Below are 21,592 nucleotides of genomic sequence, written 5' to 3'. Positions count from 1 at the left end.
GCCGAGATTGTGCCACTGCACTCCAGCCTGGGCAACAGAACGAGACTCTGTCACAAAAAACAAACAAATAAAAGATAAGAACTAGATAAGACTCAGGGAGAATATGCTAGCTGTCTCCAAAACTGGAAGATAATGCCATGGTAATGTAATTAGATGTTCTAGATACACCAAGAATGAGGGCCAAAGAGTAGCAATCACAGACAGATTTCTGTTGTATATGAAGAACCACTTTATAACTAAGCTTCCCAGGGAAACGTTTACTTCATTAGGTATTAAGTGGCAGCAGGGTTCAAACACACTGTAACAGAGAGGATAAAATGATATACTTGGCCCTAAAATTCCAAGATTCTAGCCAGGAAAAAAGTTTGAATGTAACTGGCTAAAATAGTACAAAATCAAACATTTCAATTCCTCTATGATCTATATGATTTTTAACAGAAGGAACAACAAACATTGTAAATGCTGTTTTGTGCTTTGTGGGTATTAAACAAGCCTGATAGCAAAGTAACAAAACAATTCTCTTTATGTGTGAAGAGAAAAATAAAATCCTTTCTTATTCTTTAGTCTTCCCTTGAGTCTATCTTAATTAGTCACCAGTAATTTTTGTTATCTATTTTCCAGAAGGGTACAAATGGTTTAAGAAATGGAGCTACATATATAATCTAAAATTTACCTCTGTACTCCCCAGAGTTTGACTTGGAAAGAAAGAGGAGGGATATAATTAGCTATTTCATATTTTCTATAGTGTTGTCTTTCAAAATAAAGGGGAGAAAAGGGCCAAATTCCTAAAGGATTAATTTGTGACCATGACATTTCTTAACTAAGAAAGAAAACCACAGCACTAAAATGATAAATAAGTTGCCTAACAGAGGGAGAGCAAAGGAAAGAAAAGGAGAAGCCAAGGTGGGAAATGAAAGAACCATACTTTCTAGAATCCTATTTGCAGAACGTAAATCCCATTAATACAGGGATTTTACCTTTTTGTAAGTAGCCCGTATCCCCAGCACCTAAAACAATACCTTGTACATGGCAGGTGTTCAGTAAATTTGTTGAGTAAGTGAATTTACTCAATAAAAATTAACTAAACAGTAACTATGTACCAAGAGGCATTGAGCTAGGTACTTCCGTAACATAGTTTCTTCATTCCTCAAGGAGATGGGCCTTGTTCCTTGTGCACAGTGAAAATAAGACTTCACTTTCCAAAATCTTAGCACAAACAGAAGCTAGACCTATGTATTTATATGCAAAGATTATAATATTTTCTGTATAATGGGTAATGTCCCATTTACTTTTAAAAGTAGAAAACTGTACAAAAAGGAAAAATACAAGGGTCTATGTGGCATAGCTTCAGAACCAGGCAACCCAGACAACAAATTCCTGACTATCAACTTAGTACTCGCATGAAAAATGAAGATATTAAAAGTATAAATTATCTTAGTCAAGAAGAAAAGGGACCTGGAAAGCTAGCTTAGCCATCAAGGCCCAATAAATTCCAACAAACTCAATGATTTCAATAAATTTTACAAACGTATTGAAGTTTATGAAACTTCTGCCATATACATATTTAGTAATCACAGGTTGGCAGATATGTCCTAAACAGACCTGCTATCCTCTCATCAGTTTGATTGTAGAGTTGTGGCCTTTGTTTAAGTTTTTCACAGGGGTAAAAGAACACAGGTGTATTTCAAAACAGCTGAAAACAGTTGGTGAATTAGGTCAATGACAAAGAAAAGAAAAAGGCAGAAGGGATTTACCAACAACAAACGGACTTGGGTCCTCTCTTCTTTCCAGCCTAAACCCCCATGGAAGCAGGGTTCTACTCCACCCAGTCTAGTTATTTCTTAGCTTCCCTTTGTTTACTACTTCCTCTTCAAACTCCTCTTTTCTGCTTTATATGCTATTGAATTAAACCTTTTTGCTGACCAGAAATTCCTGCTAAAGGACTAAATCCAACTATTTCAACTACCATACAATAGTTTACTTTAAATTTTGGATTGTCAAGACCAACTCAGATAACCAGAGTGAGTGAGAGAAAGGTACCTGGAAGCAAATAATATGGTATAATTGGGTAGGGCTTTATGTATACATAGATTTTGAACAATCAATAAACAATCAATAAATCAATAAAATTATATTTTGATTTTTTCCTTGTATATTGAATTTATTTGAACAAAGCAAATGCTTTAAATTGTTTCTTTTTAAAATACACAAACATACCTACTTGGCCAGTTGCCACTATGTTGATAAATTTGGGGTGCTGGTTTACTGTGAGGCACAGAATATCATCATTATGTTCCTGATAAAAACTCTGAGAACCTACAAAAAAGAATTTGGGAATTAAGTTTGAAAATTTTAAGATGTAACAGCCAAAAGCACTTACCCAGAACAATAAACTACTCTTTAACTTATTTGCTTATTCAAAACATATTTTTGAGCACTTACTATGTATACAGCATCAGAAGGATAGAAAAATGATTCAGAATTATGTAATGGGATAGAGCCGTAAAAGGGATAAACAATACAGTACAAGGCTGAAGACTCCAAGTGCCACAAGAGAGTTGGGATCAAAATGCTATGGGAATTCAGAGCAGAAAAGATTAATCTCATCATGGGAATATGGTACTCCTGGACTGACCCAGAGAGATTTTACTAATGTAAAAGTCAGTGGGGAAGGGCCTTCTAGGCAGAGGAACACTTTAGGCAGAGGAACACTTTAAGCAGAGGCCTAAAGGCAGGAAAGTGTTGTGTATCCATATAACAGGCTCATTTGGCTGAAGTGTAGGGTCATGAAGAAGAAAGATGAGTAACAAGGTTGGAAAGGCAGCTTGGGACTGGAGTTAGGGAGGATTTTGAGTGTCAGCCCATGATCCTTCTGTTTTGGTTTCTTAAAGAAAAGGATTTGCCAGAATCACACAGAAACCAGTAGTAATTTTCCATTTAATAATTTGGGCCATATTGAGTCACATTTTATATTTGTTCTTAAGTCAGTGGGGGAGGAACTGAAATCTGTTTTTGTTTTGTTTTGTTTTGTTTTGTTTGAGACAGTCTCACTCTGTTGCCCAGGGTGGAGTGCAATGGCATGATCTTGGCTCATTGCAACCTTCACTTACCTGGTTCAAGCAATTCTCATGCCTCAGCCTCCCAAGTAGCTGGGATTACAGGTGTGTGCCATCATGCCCAGCTATATATTTTTTGTATTTTTAGTAGATATGGGGCTTTGCTGTGTTGACCAGGCTAGTCTCAAACTCCTGGCCTCAAGTGATCCACCCATCTTAGCCTCCCAAAATGCTGGGATTACGGGCATGAGCCACCGTGCCCAGCAGGAATTGAAGTTTTTTGATCAAATAAGTATAATGTGATTCATCTGGTAGTAGTGACAGTGAAGAGACCTTGTAAGACTATGACAGTAGTCCGTGCAGAAGGGAATAAAGATAGACTTGTGGAAGTAAAATGAAGAGGAGGAAAATGAGTTCAGAGCAGAAGGTTGGATCCAGAGGATAGAGAACCATGAATAATACTAGGCCCCCCAAAAAGCAAAACAAAAATCAAGCAAATGGGGCACTTCAGCAACCCACTGATAGTGTTAGATCATCAAGGTAGAAAACTAACAAAGAAATTCTGGACTTGAATTCAATACTTGACCAATTGGACATAATAGAACACTCTGCCCATCAACCATAGAATATACATTCTTCTCATCTGCACATGAAACATACTCCAAGATTGACCACATGTTCAGCCATAAAACAAGTCTCAATAAATTCAAGAAAATTGAAATCATGTCTGCCATACTCTCTACCCACAGTGGAAAATAGAAATCAATACCAAGAAGATTTCCCAAAACCACACAATTACATAAAAATTAAACAACTTGCTCCTGAATGACTTTTGGGTAAGCAATGAAATTAAGGCAAAAATTAAAAAAAAAATCTTCAAAGTAGATTAAAACAGAGACACAACATACTAAAATCTTTGGCATTTAGCAAAAGCATGTTAAGTGTTAAGAGAAAAGCTTACAGTGCTAAATGCCTATCTCAAAACGTTAGAAAGATCTCAAATTAACAATCTAACATCACACCTGGAGGAAACAGAAATACAAGAACAAAGTAACCCCAAAGCTAGCAGAAGAAAATAAATAACAAAATCAGAGCAGAACTGAGACCCAAACATCTATACAAAGAATCAACAAAATAAAAAAATCCATTTTTTGAAAATATAAACAAGATCAATAGACCACTAGTAGTTAGCTTAACAAAAAAAAAGAAGATCCCAATAAACACAATCAAAAATGACAAAGATCACATTACAACCAATCCCACAAAAATACAAAAGGCCCTCAGAGACTATTATGAACACCTCTAAATACACAAACTAGAAGATCTAGAGGCTGTGATGTTAGTTGTGGGCTTCTAAAAAAAGAAGAAGAAGAAGAAAAATCTAGAGGAGATGGATAAATTCCTAGAAACACACAACCTCCCAAGATTGAATCAGGAAGAAACTGAAATCCTAAACAGACCAATAATGAGCTCCAAAACTGAATCAGTAGTAAAAAAAAACCTATCAAAAAGCCCTGGACCAGATGGATTCAGAGCTGAATTCTCCCAGACATACAAAGAAAAGCTGGTGCCAATCCTACTGAAACTATTCTAAAAAATAGAGGAGTGGGCACTCCTCTCTAACTCATTCTGTGAAGCCAGCATCACCCTCATACCAAAACCTGCCAAAGACATTTGAAAAAAGAAAACTACAGGCCAATATTCCCGTAGAAAACTACAGATCATCATCCCTATGACGAACATAGATGCGAAAAGCCTCAACAAAATACCAGCAAACAAAATCCAGCAGGACATCAAAAAATTAATTCACCATGATCAAGCAGGCTTAATCATCCCTGACATGCAAGGTTGGTTCAACATATGCAAATTAACGAATGTGATTTACCACATAAACAGAATTAAAAACAAAAACCATATGATTATCTCAACAGATATGGAAAATGCTTTTGATAAAATCCAACATCCCTTTCATGTTAAAAACCTTCAACAAACTAGGAATTGAAGGAACATACCTCAAAATAATGAAGCATTTATGGCAAACCCACTTCCTATACTATGAACAATGTATCCTCAAACTGGTGAGAAACCAAATATAATAAAAACTAAAGCAGGTGGCCTAGTCTCCATCTGCCCTCTCTCTAGACACCCCACCACTAGAAAGGTGATTAATTACAAATCAGAAAAGTAAAAATAAAATTATAAGTATAAACATGAGAGTTTACACATACATTCCTTTCTTGTTTGTCTTACTCTTCCTCATTCTCTCTGAAGGACAGATATATGATACCTCAATTAAGAAGGATTTTTCTCTCTAATCAGTATGTTTTAAATGGCCCAAATTATTAAGTAGAAAATTGCCACTGATTTCTGTGTGATCCTGGTGAATCCTTTTCTTTATGAAACCAAAATAGATCATATTGATGGTTAATACTGACAAGAGGTGGTGGATTATAATTCACATCATCAATCTACTCTTTACCCATTCAGAATGAAGCTATCAGAGGAAAACCAGAATGAACTAGATAACCTTTATTTTTACTTCTCACTTTCAGACTTTTATGAAGTTGGCCATTAAATTGTAATAAAACAATTCAAAATTAAATACTTAATGTTACTAGTAGGATTATCATATTGTTCATCAAATGATGCTAACAGAACATTATTTGCTCTTGAATAATCCAACTAAATAATCCAATCAGTTAAATGAACATCAAGAAACAATTTTCTCACCTTCTTGGATCAAACAAGGTATCATCATAGAGCTACAGATAAACAGTTTTCTTAGCCTTTCTTCCTTGGCTTTCCAAGGCCTCAGTAAGAATACTTCCAGCCCCAGCAATCACTCACCCAACATGCTACATTCAATCATTATCAGAAACCACCATCCAAACCATCTATTCTCATCATGAGGTTATGGGAAAATAGAATTAAAGTTACAAATGGTTTCAATATAAAACATGGTTTTAACATACAGTAAAACCTTTACTTCTAATACAGACTTATGAGCACTTTGCATTACGAATTCCTTTTCTGCTGTATTATACTCTCTTAAAACTGAAATTTGTTTACTTGAAATATTACTAGAAAGTTCTGAAATATGAAATATTTTTATTCTGGAGTGTTTCTCCTACATTTCAATTACTATTTATAGATTTAATAAAGATTTTAAGCTGCTAGATCAAAATTTCTAAGTTAAAAAAAGTGATAGAGGGATGGAGAATCAGGGTTTCCTACCTGTAGCAACATTGTGCAGAATTCCAACGGATGCAGTGTGATAAATTATATCATCACCATCATTTAAATAGTGAACATTATTCCTACAGTCTCTGCCTCGATAACCAAAAATGAGCTCCAACACAAGGTCCTATAATGATAATAATAAAACCATTATATTCTTCCTCATGTCTAAATGTTCACCATTGTTTTGTCATATACATAATACTAGTGTCTGCAGTCAAAATGGAGTATGCATTTTTGATGTTTTACAAACTTAACATACAAAATTAAGCTACTCATACTTCTTTATATAACCTATTTTGGGCAACTTAAACATACATTCTATACTTTTCTACATAAAGTTATGAAAAGGAAAATGGAATCACAAGGTAGTCTGATTCCAAGAACTTTAGTTCTTAAGATTTCACATGTAAACACTGAGGTACAGTTGGCCTTACATATCCAAGAATTCAACCAATTCCAGATAGAAAATATCGGGGGAAAAAACAATAAAAAATAACATTTAAAACACAATATAATGTGGCACATATACACCATGGAATACTATGCAGCCATAAAAAATGATGAGTTCGTGTCCTTTGTAGGGACATGGATGAAACTGGAAAACATCATTCTCAGTAAACTATTGCCAGGACAAAAAACCAAACACCGCATGTTCTCACTCATAGGTGGGAATTGAACAGTGAGAACTCATGGACACAGGAAGGGGAACATCACACTCCGGGGACTGTTGTGGGGTGGGGGGAGTGGGGAGGGACAGCACTAGGAGATATACCTAATGCTAAATGACGAGTTAATGGGTGCAGGAAATCAACATGGCGCATGGATACATATGCAACAAACCTGCACATTGTGCACATGTACCCTAAAACCTAAAGTATAATAAAAAACAAAAAAACAAAAAAACAAAACGCAGCTTTATCTACCAAAAAAATAAAAAATAAAAAAATAAAACACAGTATAGTATAACAAATATGTATACAGCATTTACACTGTATTAGGTATTATAAGTAATCTACAGACGGTTTAAAGTATGCAGGAGGATGTGCATAGGTTATATGTAAATTACTATGCCATTTTATATAAGGCACTTGAGCACCTGTGGATTTTGACATCCCCAGGGGCAATCTATCCCCCATGGACATAGAGAGACTGTATTTTTTGTGTCCAAAAGAAGAAAATTTTATGTTCATTGTTAATCAAAATATCTGACTTACATACAAGAGTCAGGATAAATTATGTCCAAGTCACATACTTCGAAGAACCCAAACAGTACATTCATCATCGGTGGACAAAAACGAAGTATACTGTCTCTGACAATTCATGCTAAAGTTCTGGCAGATAATTCTGCAACTGAAAATGTACATTTCATTGACTTTGTAGGACTAGGTTGGGGAGGGAGCTACACCAATCACCATTGCATAGCTTTACGCCTTGTTTACGTTTGATTTAGCAGAGTTAGGTTGGTTGCTGCTGCTACCGGGATTATGAAATGCCTGAAGAGCCTTCCTTCTTCCTCAATTATTATGTAAGGTTACTTTGGCTGGAAGTATAGACAGAAGGAGAAATAGGCTTCATGAACCCTGTACAGTGAATATATCGCACAGGGTCAAAATTCCTATTTGGTATAAGTACTTACTCTTTAATTTACAAATTCAAGCCACTAAATTTTAGATACTGCCAAGGTGTCTGTGCTTCTATAAGCAAAAGATCATTCACACATATTTAGTTTAGGAGTCCTCTAAGATACAGTTCAATTAGGGTATTATTCACAGAAAAGTAAAAGGAAGACTAATTTAAAAAATTAAGAGAAACAGAGAATATCCATCCAAAACTCAGACTTACATAAGAATTAAGTCAAACAAAAAAAGAGTACTCAATACACTGATTTTCATGAAAACTAATGACAAGACTTGGGTGTTTTATAAAAAGGAACTCTGGATACATTTCAGTAACACTGGAGAGTGAGTTTTCCTTACCTCTATAGGTCTCTTTTTCTTGCCTACGTTGTTTGTCTGGAGTTTCTCTGGCTGTGGTGGGGCCCTGCTCACTGGAGGCCTGCAACAGAGAAGTGGGAAGGAGGAAAGGCATGCAGCACTCAGTGCCTTCACTGAGCCTCTCACACCATCCCTCCCAGAGAGGTGTCTTGTCACACCTTCCCAAAGATGACCCATTCTGTGGTCCACTAGACTGCCCTCTTCATCTTGAGAGCTTCTAAAGCAGGAAGGTACAAGGAAAATATTACAACTTTTATTAATTTTATTTTTTGAGACACAGTCTCACTCTGTCTTGGCTCACTGCAACCTCTGACTCCTGGATTCAAGTGATTCTCCTGCCTCAGCCTTTTGAGTAGCTGGGATTACAGGTGTGTGCCACCACACCCAGATAATTTTTGTATTTTTTTTAGTAGAGACGGGGTTTCGCCATGTTGGCCAGGCTGGTCTCGAACTCCTGACCTCAGGAGTGAGCCACCACACCCAGCCTCTTCTCTTCTTTCTTCTTTTTTAGACCAAGTTTCACTTTGTCACCCAGGCTGGAGTGCAGTGGCACGATCTCGCCTCACTGCAACTCCACCTCCCGGGTTCAAGCAATTCTTGTGCCTCAGTCTTCCCAGTAACTGGAACAACAGGCATGCACCACCACACTCAGCTAATTTTTGTATTTTTAGTAGAGATGGGGTTTCGCCATGTTGGCCAGGCTGGTCTGGAATTCCTGGCCTCAAGTGATCCGCCCACCTCGGCCTCCCAAAGTGCTGGGATTACAGGAGCGAGCCACTGTGCACAGCCTTACTTTTAATTTCTTTGGTATATGTGTCATAATGTAAATAACACAACAGCACAAGAGTAGATTGTTTATAAACAAATGTGAAAATGTTAATTTAACATACTCAAATATTTCTTGATGGGTGCATCAACAACAAAGCCTGGATTACTGTTCTAAAGTAACTAACAGAGTATCTTCACATGGCAGGTATTGAATACATCCTTCTTGAAAGTGAATTTTCACAATATTTCTATGAACGTTCCACACTGTTAGCAACATAAATCACATATGAGTTCAAATTTGTATCCATCTGTTTCTCCATGCCCTTCACCTTCTCTACTTGCTCAAGTCCCTAGTACTGGTTAATGGCATTGCCATCAGATGGTTACTCAAGGAAGACATTTTATAGTCACAAAGCACTGTAAACCATACAACACACTATGAAAGGAAATTATTATTATTGCTTCCAACTCTTTCTCTTCCCTTATTCTCACTATTTACTAAAAATGTATCAACGTTACCTACACAGTAGCTGTCAAATCTCAAATCTAGCCCCTCTTCTCTGTTCAGGATCTATTTATAATGTTCCGTGTCCCAACAGGTGTATTGAGTTCACATTTTGAATTATTTAAATGTAGAAGCTCTTCTCTAGAACCTTTAATTTTTTTTAAAAATGCAATTTAGTTTATTATTTTTATCTCAACCATTATTCAAATATTGAATAACCAGAACACTGAATTTAAATCAATCATGCACCAACTCCTTTCCAAATTTTAAGTTAATATTCAATTTGTAACACCTAAATCGGGAAATAATACAAATTAACCTTCCCATGTAAAAGACTCCAACATTTATGAACAAGTCTCATAAAATTAAAGGCATAAAATATACTTGCATTTTCAAAATGGTTGTCAAGTTATACATCAATAAAAGTAAATGTGCTATATCTTAAACATCCAATAAGAAATGAATGGGATGTTGATACGCAATATGAGGCAGCATGTAAAATATATAAGCAAGACTGGTGTCATAAAAAGTAAACATCCTTTTCAAGAATATATAAACAATTTTTTCAAGTTATTATAGAAATTTTGGTTTCAAACCTTCTTCATATACTTTTTTGGATGCCCACAAGTAAAAATAAAACTGAATTTATCATATTTAACATTTAAAAATATTTCTGATAGGACCATTTCAAAGAATGATAGAAGCCTTGCTTTTTTCCCCCAAGTCAATTTTGTTGGTGAACATTATTCTATGTTACTGTCTGACAGCTTTAAATGTAACCCAAACAATAAACAGGCAATTTTTATCTATATAATCCTATGTAGCAATTAACCACATTTTAATTTTTATAAAGATCATTTAAGCATATTTTAATTTTTATAAAGATCATTTATATAAGGTACATCATTGCTTAAAATAAAATTATACAACTTATAAAATTATACAAGTTGAATGGATAAGTTTTAGTAAAGCAGTTACTTATACAAAGTAAGTCCAATAATTAAGATGCTATTCATTTCAGTGATACCAATTCCAAAGGAAAAAAATGTGCAAAACTATGAAGAGAGGCAAAGAACACCAAGTAACATAGTATCCCATTAATGCTAAATATGAAAGATGACAAAAATACAAAGTTAGGCTTTGTAAACACAGCAAAGAGAGGATTACCTGGAACCTCTTTTCAGCAGCAGATAAGGAGGGAAAAAGATTACAACATAAATTTGAATTGAAAACACTAGTGAAATACCTCCTGTAATAAAATATTTTAGCAAGTTTAATGCAGACAATTATATTGCATAATATTAAAGGCCTGTTGTTTTTAGTTTATAATCCCAGCACTTTGGGAGGCTGAGGCAGGAGGATCACGAGGTCAGGAGTTCGAGACCAGCCTGGCCAACATGGTGAACTCCCGTCTCTACTAAAAATACAAAAAACATTAGCCAGGTATGGTGGCATGCACCTGTAATCCCATCTACTCAGGAGGCTGAGGCAGGAGAACTGCTTGAACCCAGGAAACGGAGGTTGCAGTGAGCCAAGACTGCACCACTGCACTGCAGCCTGGGCAACAGAGCGCGACTCTGTCTCAAAAAAAAGAAAGAAAAAAAGAATAAAGAAAAGGCATAAGGCTGGGCACAGTGGCTCACACCTGTAATCCTAGCACTTTGAGAAGCCGAAGCAAGAGGATTGCTTGAGCCTGGGAGTTTGAGACCAGCCTGGGCAACACTGTGAGACCTCATCTCTATAAAAAACACAACAATTAGCCAGGCCTAGTGGCATGCACCTATAGTCCCAGCTACATGGGAGGCTGATGTGGGAGAATCACTTGACCTGGAAGGTAAAGGCTGCAGTGAGCTGTGATCACATCACTGCACTCAGCCTAGGCAACAGAGTGAGACCGACCGTCAAAAAAAAAAAAAAAAAAAAAAAAAAAAAAAAGGTTACTCCATTAATAACAGGGAATTACAAGAAAGGTGAAAAAAGAAAAAAACAAATAAATGAGAATTCAATATATTTCATGTTGTGAACTTTAAAGCTTGCCATTCTTATTTTTCTGCAATATAATCTGAATTTTAAACAAAACATTTAAGCTTATTTTTGTTTTTAAGAATGGGCACTGGCACTAAAATGTTAATTTAAAAAGCTGGTAGCACTGGAGATACTTCAAAGGAAATTGTCTAAAGAGCCTAAGTTCCACCTGTTCTGACCTAAGAGGGTTCCCCAGTCAGTGAATCCAAGCAGGCAGAATTAGTCACTCGGGACTATGCTGAATTTAGGATTTTGCTAGTAAATGAAGTAATCTTTTAAATGTTTTTTTCTCTCTTAATAGCATAATGATCAAAACAAAATTGGAAGGAATCACAAAAGTCATTTCACCCATTCTCCCACTGAGACCAGGAACCTTCTTTACATGTCTAGAACAATCATTGTACAGCATTGATGACAACTGGTCATCTAAACTCTGCATAAATACTGCTTGTGACAGGGAGGTCTCTTCTACATAAAAAGCCATTCATATCCAAGATAACAATGATATCTCCATTTAGTTTTCTTGTTTTGAAACAAGATTCTCAGAATAATAATTGCTGTATTTTTTTAAGACAGGGTTTTGCTCTGTCACCCAGGCTAGAGTGCAGTGGTGTGATCATGGCTTACTTAAGCTTTGACCTCCCACGCTCCAGAGATCTTCCTGCCACAGTATCCCACGTAGCTGGGACCACAGGTGCACACCACCACATCCTGCTAATTTAAAAAATTTTTTTTTGTAGAGACGGTGCCTCATCAGATTGGCTAGGCTGATCTTTAACTCCTGGCCTCAACCGATCCTCCAAACTTAACATCCCAAAGTTCTGGGATTACAGGCATAAACCACTGCACCCAGTCAATTAACTATTCTTTATATGAAGTGGCCTCCCAACCTTCCTTCCTCCTGTGCTTTCTTCTAGCCCATTATAAACTATCCATGTCTCCTTTAAAATGCAGAGATCAGTACTGAGTAAGCTATTCTAGATGTGAGGCTATATCCGGGTGCTTTATTTCTGTTAAAATAGTATAAGATTTTATGGCCCATTTTAGAGGTTGCTTCATACTCTGAACTCATATCTTTGTATACACCACTCTGCTTAAAACAGATGATGGATTCCTGCTGTAGATATAATATTAACAGGTGCCTATTATTTGAGTTTCTGCACAATCTGGTCTCAAGTCTACTGTTTTCATCCTTATCTCCCAGCATTTTCCTAGTGATACCTTCCCCCCACCACCCCCCGCCCCCGAAACAGGGTCTTGCTGTGTTGCCCAAGCTGGAGTGCAGTGGTGCAATCACAGTTCACTGTAGCCTCAAACTCCCAGGCTCAAGAGACCCTTTCACCTCAGCCTCCTGAGTAGCTGGGATGACAGGGCTGCCACCACACCCAGCTAATTTATTTTTACTTTTATTTTTTTGTAGAGACAGGGTCTCATTATGTTGTCTAGGCTGGTCTTGAACTTCCAGGCTCTTAGCAATCCTCCCACTTCGGCCTTCCAAAGTGCTGAGATTACAGGCCTGAGTCACCGTGCCCAGCCATGATACCTTTTTTAACTTATAAAACAGACTAGCCATTTCCACACTGTCTTGTTTCAGAAACTCTTTCAAGACATTTTCACATCACCAAAGGTAGATATAGAAGTACCCCAAAGAGTCTTTACCTACAGGTCATTTTATTAAACATACAAATACCATAGTTACCCTCTTTTCATCTTTTTAAATGAATGAATAGATTAAACATGCATTAAATCATGTTAACAGGTTTAAAAATTGAATAGTCTTTCACTTAAATATATGTGTGGTTAGGTTTGTTTTTACGAGCCTCTGAAACGTAAAGAAAACCAAAACTATTCATTTGCATTGTAGTAGTTTGTACAGTCATATGTAAAACAATTCATCATAATGAAGATCCTTATAATAACAACCATATATGCTATCTAAAAATGCAACTCTTTTATAGAATTTGTCCTACTTCATTTTATAATGCTTTGTTGACAAATGTAGTTAAATGTTTTATAGGGAAAAAAATACCTTAAAATACTATAGAGAATAAAGGGTAAATTTTTGAATAAAATATTTTCTTTTATAAAACACTTACCTTACTACTCCCTGCCTTCAAAAGGAGCAAGGGGGAAAAAAGTAGGAAAACATAAAAATTGATGATGAATAGAATACAGCATTTTAGCAAACAGAAGAAAGGCAACATGTCAACAGAATTTTAAGGAAATACAAAAATGTCTAACTTATGTCACATTGATTTAAATATTTTTATTGACAAATTTAGAAATTTGACAAAAATTAACTACTTTAAATACATAATATTTGTTACAAAAACATTTACTGGCCGGGCAAGGTGGCTCATGCCTGTAATCCCAGCACTTCGGGAGGCTGAGGTGGGTGAATCACTTGAGGTCAGGAGTTCGAGACCAGCCTAGCCAACATGGTGAAACCCCGTCTCTACTAAAAATAACAAAAAATAGCTCGGTGTGGTGTGCGTGCCTGTAATCCCAGTTACTCAGGAGGCTGAGGCAGGAGAATTATTTGAACCCAGGAGGCGGAGGTTGTAGTGAGCCAAGATCGTGCCACTGCACTCCAGCCTGGGCAACACAGCAAGACTCTGTCTCAAAAGAACAAAACAAAACAAAAAAACAAACACAAAAACATTTATTAAAAAAGAAAAACGTAAAATTATCATTTAGGAAAAAAATCCACAACAGTATCAACCAAATAGAATGGTTATTGTCATCAGAAGCATTTTTCCTTTTAAGTGGATATTTGATAAGTATTTAATTTTTAATTTTTTTTTCATTTATGTATTTTCCCAGAGACAGGATCCCACTCTGCTGCCATAGCTGGAGTGCAAGGGTGCGATCATAGCTCACTGCAGCCTCCAGCTCCTGGGCTGAAGCAATCCTCCTGCTCAGCCTCCTGAGTAGGAACCTCCTGGTACAGGCATGTACTACCATTCTTGGCTAATTTTTCTATTTTTTGTAGAAGTGGGGTCTTGCTGTGTTACCCAGGCTGGTGCTAAACACCTGGTCTCAAGCAGTCCTCCCACTTCAGCCTCCCAAAGCACTGAGATTGCAGGCATGAGGCACAGCACCTGGCCTGTTTTGCATATAAAGTGTTTTATTTCATATTTATGACAGTAATATACATTACTTAAAAAACAATTATTTAAATAAACCATGAACCATATTATCTCCTCACAAATTTCTAAGTTGGTAAAAGAGATATGAACCTCTTCATTTTTAATCTCCTTTGATTTTTTTTCATTTTGTGAAAATGAAGTCACATTAATGACTTCTGCCTGGTCATTTTCTTTTTTCTTTTTTTTTTTTTTTTTTTTTAAGGCAAAGAGTAGAGCTTGGACTCTGTCACGGGGGCCAACAGACCCCCTCTCTCCCTCCCCACACCTTGTCATTTTCAAAATATTTAGCAGGGTTGAAATTGTAAAGTAAATTGAGAACAAAATGCAAAGCAATTTGAAAAATTATTTTGAAAAAGTTAGCTGCAGAATATACAAGCTAACATCAAAGATTTCAGTTATGACAGTGTGAATCATTCTTCATGAGTAGTAAAATATTTCCATCTGTCAGAACATGCCTCACTTCAGCAATGGGTAGAAATTTACATTTAAGTGTTTTACCGTGAATGAAGCAGACTACAGATTAAAATTAGGTCACATTTTCTGACACACCAAATTTATCCGATAAATAATTTTTTAAAAAAATCAATATAACAAATGAAAGAAATTTATGGGAATGTCTAGAGCCCCTTCTTCCCCATAGAACACTTTTCACTTTTCATTACTTAGGAGACATAATTTTCCTTAAGTCATATTAAACACTATACTTCAAATATTCTAATTAGAATATTTAAATAATATTACATTTTCATATTTATCTGTATTTACCTAATAAATACATATGTAGTGTTTATTGCTTTGTGAATATTTAATTTCAGAAATAATGTTTAAGTATTTACCAGGTATCTCCTCAGTTAACTTTTATTTCATTCCAAGGGATAAGGTGTCATTAGTGAAGACCTACTATCTAAATTCTTGATTTACATTATTTCATTTAAAACTTGAAATACACCATAAGTTAGGGATTATAATGTTCATTTTGCCACTGAGGAAACTGAGGTTCAGAAAGTATGAATAATTTTTCAAACTCACACAACTGGTAATGATAAAAATGAGTATTTTACCCATTTGACTCCAGAATTCATGTCCTTTGCACTATATGATGCTGCATTCTAGCAAGTTACTTGAAACATGGAATTCTGTACAAGTACTTAGATTATGGTATACTGGGCTTTCTTAAAAAATACCCCTAATTTAATACATTGCCTCACTCTCCATCCCCTTTCCTTAGGTGACCTCCCATTGCTATGATCTAAGGTACATGAGGTATACCATCAGCAAACGACACCTGGAAAAGGAGCTGAGGAGCCACTGTGTCCTTAACACTCCATCTACAGCCTCCCTGGCAATGCTGGGGTCAGTCAATTTACAAAATCTCTCAGTTCTCCCCCTCCCCATTACTAATGTGTTTTTCACCTTAACTTCATCCCTTTCCCCGAATATAAAACCCATAGGTGCAAACTCAAATCCCTCTGACAAAGCTTTCCTGTAATGTCATTTCTATCTCTCTGAGTTCCAAAACTCTTCAGCACTATTCTAAATGGCCACAAATTCGCTTGAATTTTCTACAAATCCGCTTGAATTTTCTACAAATCCTCTTCAACTGTGAATGAATTCCCTTTTAGTTTTAATTTCTCCCTCAAATTGTCCACTAACGTCTCATAATAAAGTTTTCCTCACCACAACCTTGTTCTCACCTCCCACTGCTGTTCCCACCTCCCACTCCCTCTGTTCCTTCTGTTTCTGGATCTTTTTCTTCTTTGTTCTTTAAACCTCTTTGCTTCTGAAGTCCATGCCATTCAATGCTCCATATCCCTTTTTATTGTTTACCACCTTTGATTTTGAAAACATTAGTTTCACAATTTATTTCTTAATCTGTCATCCAGCTCACAGACTTTATTAAAAAGTGATCTCTAAATTACTTTGGGCAGTATGGCCATTTTCACGATATTGATTTTTCCTATCCATGAGCATGGAATGTTTTTCCATTTGTTTGTGTCCTCTCTTATTTCCTTGAGCAGTGGTTTGTAGCTCTCTTTGAAGAAGAGGTCTTTCACATCCCTTGTAGGTTGTATTCCTAGGTATTTAATTCTCTGTGTAGCAGTTGCGAATGGGAGTTCACTCATGATTTGGCTGTTTGTCTATTATTGGTGTATAGGAATGCTTGTGATTTTTGCACATTTATTTTGTATCCTGAGACTTTGCTGAAGTTGCTTATCAGCTTAAGGAGATTTTGGGCTGAGACAATGGAGTTTTCTAAATATACAATCATGTCATCTGCAAACAGAGACAATTTGACTTCCTCTTTTCCTATTTGAATACCATTTATTTCTTTCTCTTGCCTAATTGCCCTGGCCAGAACTTCCAACAATATGTTGAATCAAAGTAGTGAGAGAGGGCATCCTTGTCTTGTGCCGGTTTTCAAAGGGAATGCTTCCAGTTTTTGTCCATTCAGTATGATATTGGCTGTGGGTTTGTCATAAATAGCTCTTATTATTTTGAGATATGTTCCATCAATACTTAGTTTATTGAGAGTTTTTAGCATGAAGTGGTGCTGAATTTTATCAAAGGCCTTTTCTACATCTATTGAGATAATCATGTGGTTTTTGTCATTGGTTCTGTTTATGTGACGGATTACATTTACTGATTTTGGTATGTCGAATGAGCTTTGCATCCCAGGGATGAAGCCGACTTGATTGTGGTGGATAAGCTTTTTGATGTGCTGCTGGATTTGGTTTGCCAGTATTTTATTGAGGACTTTCGCATCGATGTTTATCAGGCATATTGGCCTGAAATTTTCTTTTTTTGTTGTGTCTCTGCCAGGTTTTGGTATCAAGATGATGTGGACCTCATAAAATGAGTTAGGGAGGAGTCTCTCTTTTTCTATTGTTTGGAATAGTTTCAGAAGGAATAGTACCAGCTCCTCTTTGTACTTCTGGTAGAATTCGGATGTGAATCCATCTGGGCTTTTTTTGGTTGGTAGGCTATTAATTACTGCCTCAATTCCAGACTTTGTTATTGGTCTATTCAGGGATTCCACTTCTTCTGGTTTAGTCTTGGGAGGGTGTATGTGTCCAGGAATTTATCCACTTCTAGATTTTCTAGTTTATTTGCGTAGAGGTCTTTATAGTATTCTCTGATGGTAGTTTGTATTTCTGTGCAATCAGTGGTGATGTCCTCTTTAACATTTTTTATTGTGTCTTTTTAATTTTTCTCTCTTTTCTTCTTTATTAGTCTGGCTAGTGGTCTATCTATTTTGTTAATATTTTCAAAAAACCAGCTCCTGGATTCATTGATTTTTTGAAGGGTTTTTTGTGTCTCTCTCTCCTTCAGTTGTGCTCTGATCTTAGTTATTTCTTGTCTTCTACCAGCGTTTGAATTTGTTTGCTCTTGCTTCTCTAGTTCTTTTAATTGTGATGTTAGGGTGTTGATTTTAGATCTTTCCCACTTTCTCCTGTGGGCATTTAGTGCTATACATTTCCCTCTGAAGACTGCTTTAGCTGTGTTCCAGAGATTCTGGTATGCTGTATCTTTGTTCTCATTGGTTTCAAAGAACTTATTTATTTCTGCCTTAATTTTGTTATTTACCAAGTAGTCATTCAGGAGCAGGTTGTTCAGTTTCCATGTAGTTGCGTGGTTCAGAGTGAGTTTCTCCATCCTAAGTTCCAATTCGATTGCACTATAGTTTGAGAGACTGTTTGTTATTATTTCTGTTCTTTTGCATTTGCTGAGGAGTGTTTTACTTCCAATTATGTGGTCAAATTTAGAATAAGTGTGATGTGGTGCTGAGAAGAATGTATATTCTGTTGATTTGGGGTGGATAGTTCTGTAGATGTCTATTAGGTCTGCTTGTCCAGAGCTGAGTTCAACTCCTAATTATCCTTGTTAATTTTCTGTCTCGTTGATCTAACATTGACAGTGGGGTGTTAAAGTCTCCCACTATTATTGTGTGGGAGTCTAAGTCTCTTTGTAGTTCTCTAAGAACTTGGTTTATGAATCTGGGTGCTCCTGTATTGGGTGCATATATATTTAGGAAAGTTAGGTCTTCTTGTTGCATTGATCCCTTTACCATTATGTAATGCCCTTCTTTGTCTTTTTTGATCTTTGCTGGTTTAAAGTAGATTCAATGCTATGCCCATCAAGCTACCAATGACTTTCTTCACAGAATTAGAACAAACTACTGTAAATTTCATATGAAACTAAAAAAAGAGCCCATATAGCCAAGACAATCCTAAGTAAAAAGAACAAAGCTGGAGGCATTATGCTACCTGACTTCAAACTATACTAAAATGCTACAGTAACCAAAACAGCATGGTACTGGTACCAAAACAGATATATAGACCAATGGAACAGAACAGAGGCCTCAGAAATAATGCCACATATCTACAACCATCTGATCTTTGACAAACCTGGCAAAAACAAGCAATGAGAAAGGATTCCCTCTTTAATAAATGGTGTTGGGGGAACTAGCTAGCCATATGTAGAAAACCGAAACTGGACCCCTTCCTTACACCTTATACAAAAATTAACTCAAGGTGAATTAAAGACTTAAACGTAAGACCTAAAACCATAAAAACCCTACAAGAAAACCTAGGTAATACCATTCAGGACATAGGCATGGGCAAACACTTCATGACTAAAACACTGAAAGCAACTGCAACAAAAGCAAAAATTGACAAATGGGATCTAATTAAACTAACGAGCTTCTGCACAGCAAAAGAAAACATCATCAGAGTGAACAGGCAACCTACAGAATGGGAGAACATTTTTGCAATCTATCCATCTGACAAAGGGCTAATATCCAGAATCTACAAAGAACTTAAACAAATTTACAAGAAAGAAACAAACAACCTCACCAAAAAGCTAAGGATATGAACAGACACTTCTCAAAAGAAGACATTTATGCGGCCAACAAACGTGAAAAAAAGCTCATCATCACTGGTCATTACAGAAATGCAAATCAAAACCACAATGAGATACCATCTCACATCAGTTAGAATGGTGATCATTAAAAAGTCAGGAAACAACAGATGCTGGAGAAGATGTGGAGAAACAGCAACGCTTTTACACTGTTGGTGGGAGTGTAAATTAGTTCAACCATTGTGGAAGACAGTGTGGCGATTCCTCAAGGATCTAGAACTAGAAATACCATTTGACCCAGGAATCCCATTACTGAGTATATACCCAAAGGATTATAAATCATTCTACTATAAAGACACATGCACATTTATGTTTATTACAGCATTATTCACAATAGCAAAGACTTGGAACCAACTCAAATGCCCATCAATAATAGACTGGATAAAGAAAATGTGGCACATAAACACCATGGAATACTATGCAGCCATAAAAAAGGATGAGTTCATGTCCTTTGCAGGGACATGGATGAAGCTGGAAACCATTATTCTCAGCAAACTAACACAGGAACAGAAAACCAAACACCACATGTTCTCACTCATATGTGGGAGTTGAACAATGAGAACATATGGACACAGGGAGGGGAATCACACACACTGGAGCCTGTCAGGGAGTGGGGAGTTAGGGGAGGGATAGCATTAGAAGAAATATCTAATGTAGATGATGGGCTGATGGATGCAGCAAACCACCATGGCATGTGTATACCTATGTAACAAACCTGCATGTTCTGCACATGTATCCCAGAACTTAAAGTATAATAAAAAAAAGTGATCTCTCCTCATAAAATGGCCTTGCATATGTCCTTACTTTTTTATTTGCTAATTCTAGACTAAGACCAATAATTCCCATTAAAGACAACCTGCCTTTTTGGAAAATTTTTGAAATGAGGATTGTCTATGCTTGAATAAAGGCACATGTATAGGCAGGCCTTTTCAAAATTAAATCACAATACTGCTCACATACTTCTTAAAAAGTACTTGGTATTGGATTCAATTTTTATTATCTCCTCCAACCTCATCACACACATTTATAAAAGTTAGCAAATAAGATGAATTATATCAACCTTATAAATATGTATAAATCCCTAAACCACTAGTGTTAACACATAGTGTTACCACCAATAGGGTCTTGTTTTTGTTTTTTTGTGGGTTATTTTTTTGAGACAGGGCCTCATTCTGACACTCAGTGTCAGATTGGCAGTGGCGCCAATCATAACTCACTGCAATCTCAACTTTCTGGGCTCAAGCAATGCTCCTGCCTCAGCCTTTGAAGTAGCTGGGGCTACAAACACACACCACTAGACCTGGATTATTTTTATATTTCCATAGAGACAAGGTCTCACTACATCACCCAGGCTGATACCAAAAGGTAAAGACAGACATACTTTCTAAGAGGTGCTGTGAATTGTCTAAAGCAAGAATATCACTCTTACTTAGTGTAAAAAAGCCACTTAAACAATAAATTCCATTTTTAATGACAATATCTTTTCCTTCATCTAATACTACACTAAATTATTACCTTTCATCAACTGAGGGTTCTTTTTGTTGTAAATGAGGCTTGATTCCAAACATTGGGCGAATATTTGTTGATAAGGCTCTGATGGTGTAACTGATTTCATTCTCCCTCGTAACATCACTGTCATAGCCTACAATCAAAATATATGAGTTATTCTTTAATCAATAATCGAGATCAATTATGATCTTATAAATTGGATACAAAGATGTTCAACAATATGAAATAAATTAAGTTGTTATAAGCAAATTATGAATATGCAACCAGAAAAAACAATGTAAAAGAATATTTAATTATATGTAATGATATTTTCAAAGTATTACTAAGTAATAATAGCAGGTTAAAAAATAAGTTCAATATGACCATACTTTTCTTAAAAAAATATTAGCTACATACATCTTACGATATACCCCAAATATTAAAAGACGT

General features: G+C 36.2%; 1 protein-coding gene across 2 annotated transcripts in view; it reads right to left on the bottom strand.

The window, feature by feature from the left end:
- Positions 1-21,592, bottom strand: part of EML5 (EMAP like 5) — a 179,606-nt gene that overhangs the window by 23,365 nt on the left and 134,649 nt on the right. For both annotated transcript variants that reach the window (XM_032134723.2, XM_032134724.2), the window contains exons 27-30: positions 21,170-21,296; positions 8,273-8,351; positions 6,291-6,420; positions 2,218-2,316 (exon numbers count right to left, since the gene is read on the bottom strand). In XM_032134723.2, coding sequence (XP_031990614.1) covers positions 2,218-2,316; positions 6,291-6,420; positions 8,273-8,351; positions 21,170-21,296 — 435 coding nt within the window. The remainder of the gene's footprint in view (positions 1-2,217; positions 2,317-6,290; positions 6,421-8,272; positions 8,352-21,169; positions 21,297-21,592) is intronic.

Source organism: Hylobates moloch, unplaced genomic scaffold (assembly GCF_009828535.3).
Source record: "Hylobates moloch isolate HMO894 unplaced genomic scaffold, HMol_V3 SCAFFOLD_16, whole genome shotgun sequence".
Classification (NCBI taxonomy): domain Eukaryota; kingdom Metazoa; phylum Chordata; class Mammalia; order Primates; family Hylobatidae; genus Hylobates; species Hylobates moloch.
The sequence above is the reverse complement of the archived record's forward strand: the minus strand, read 5'-3'. Positions and strand labels throughout refer to the sequence as shown.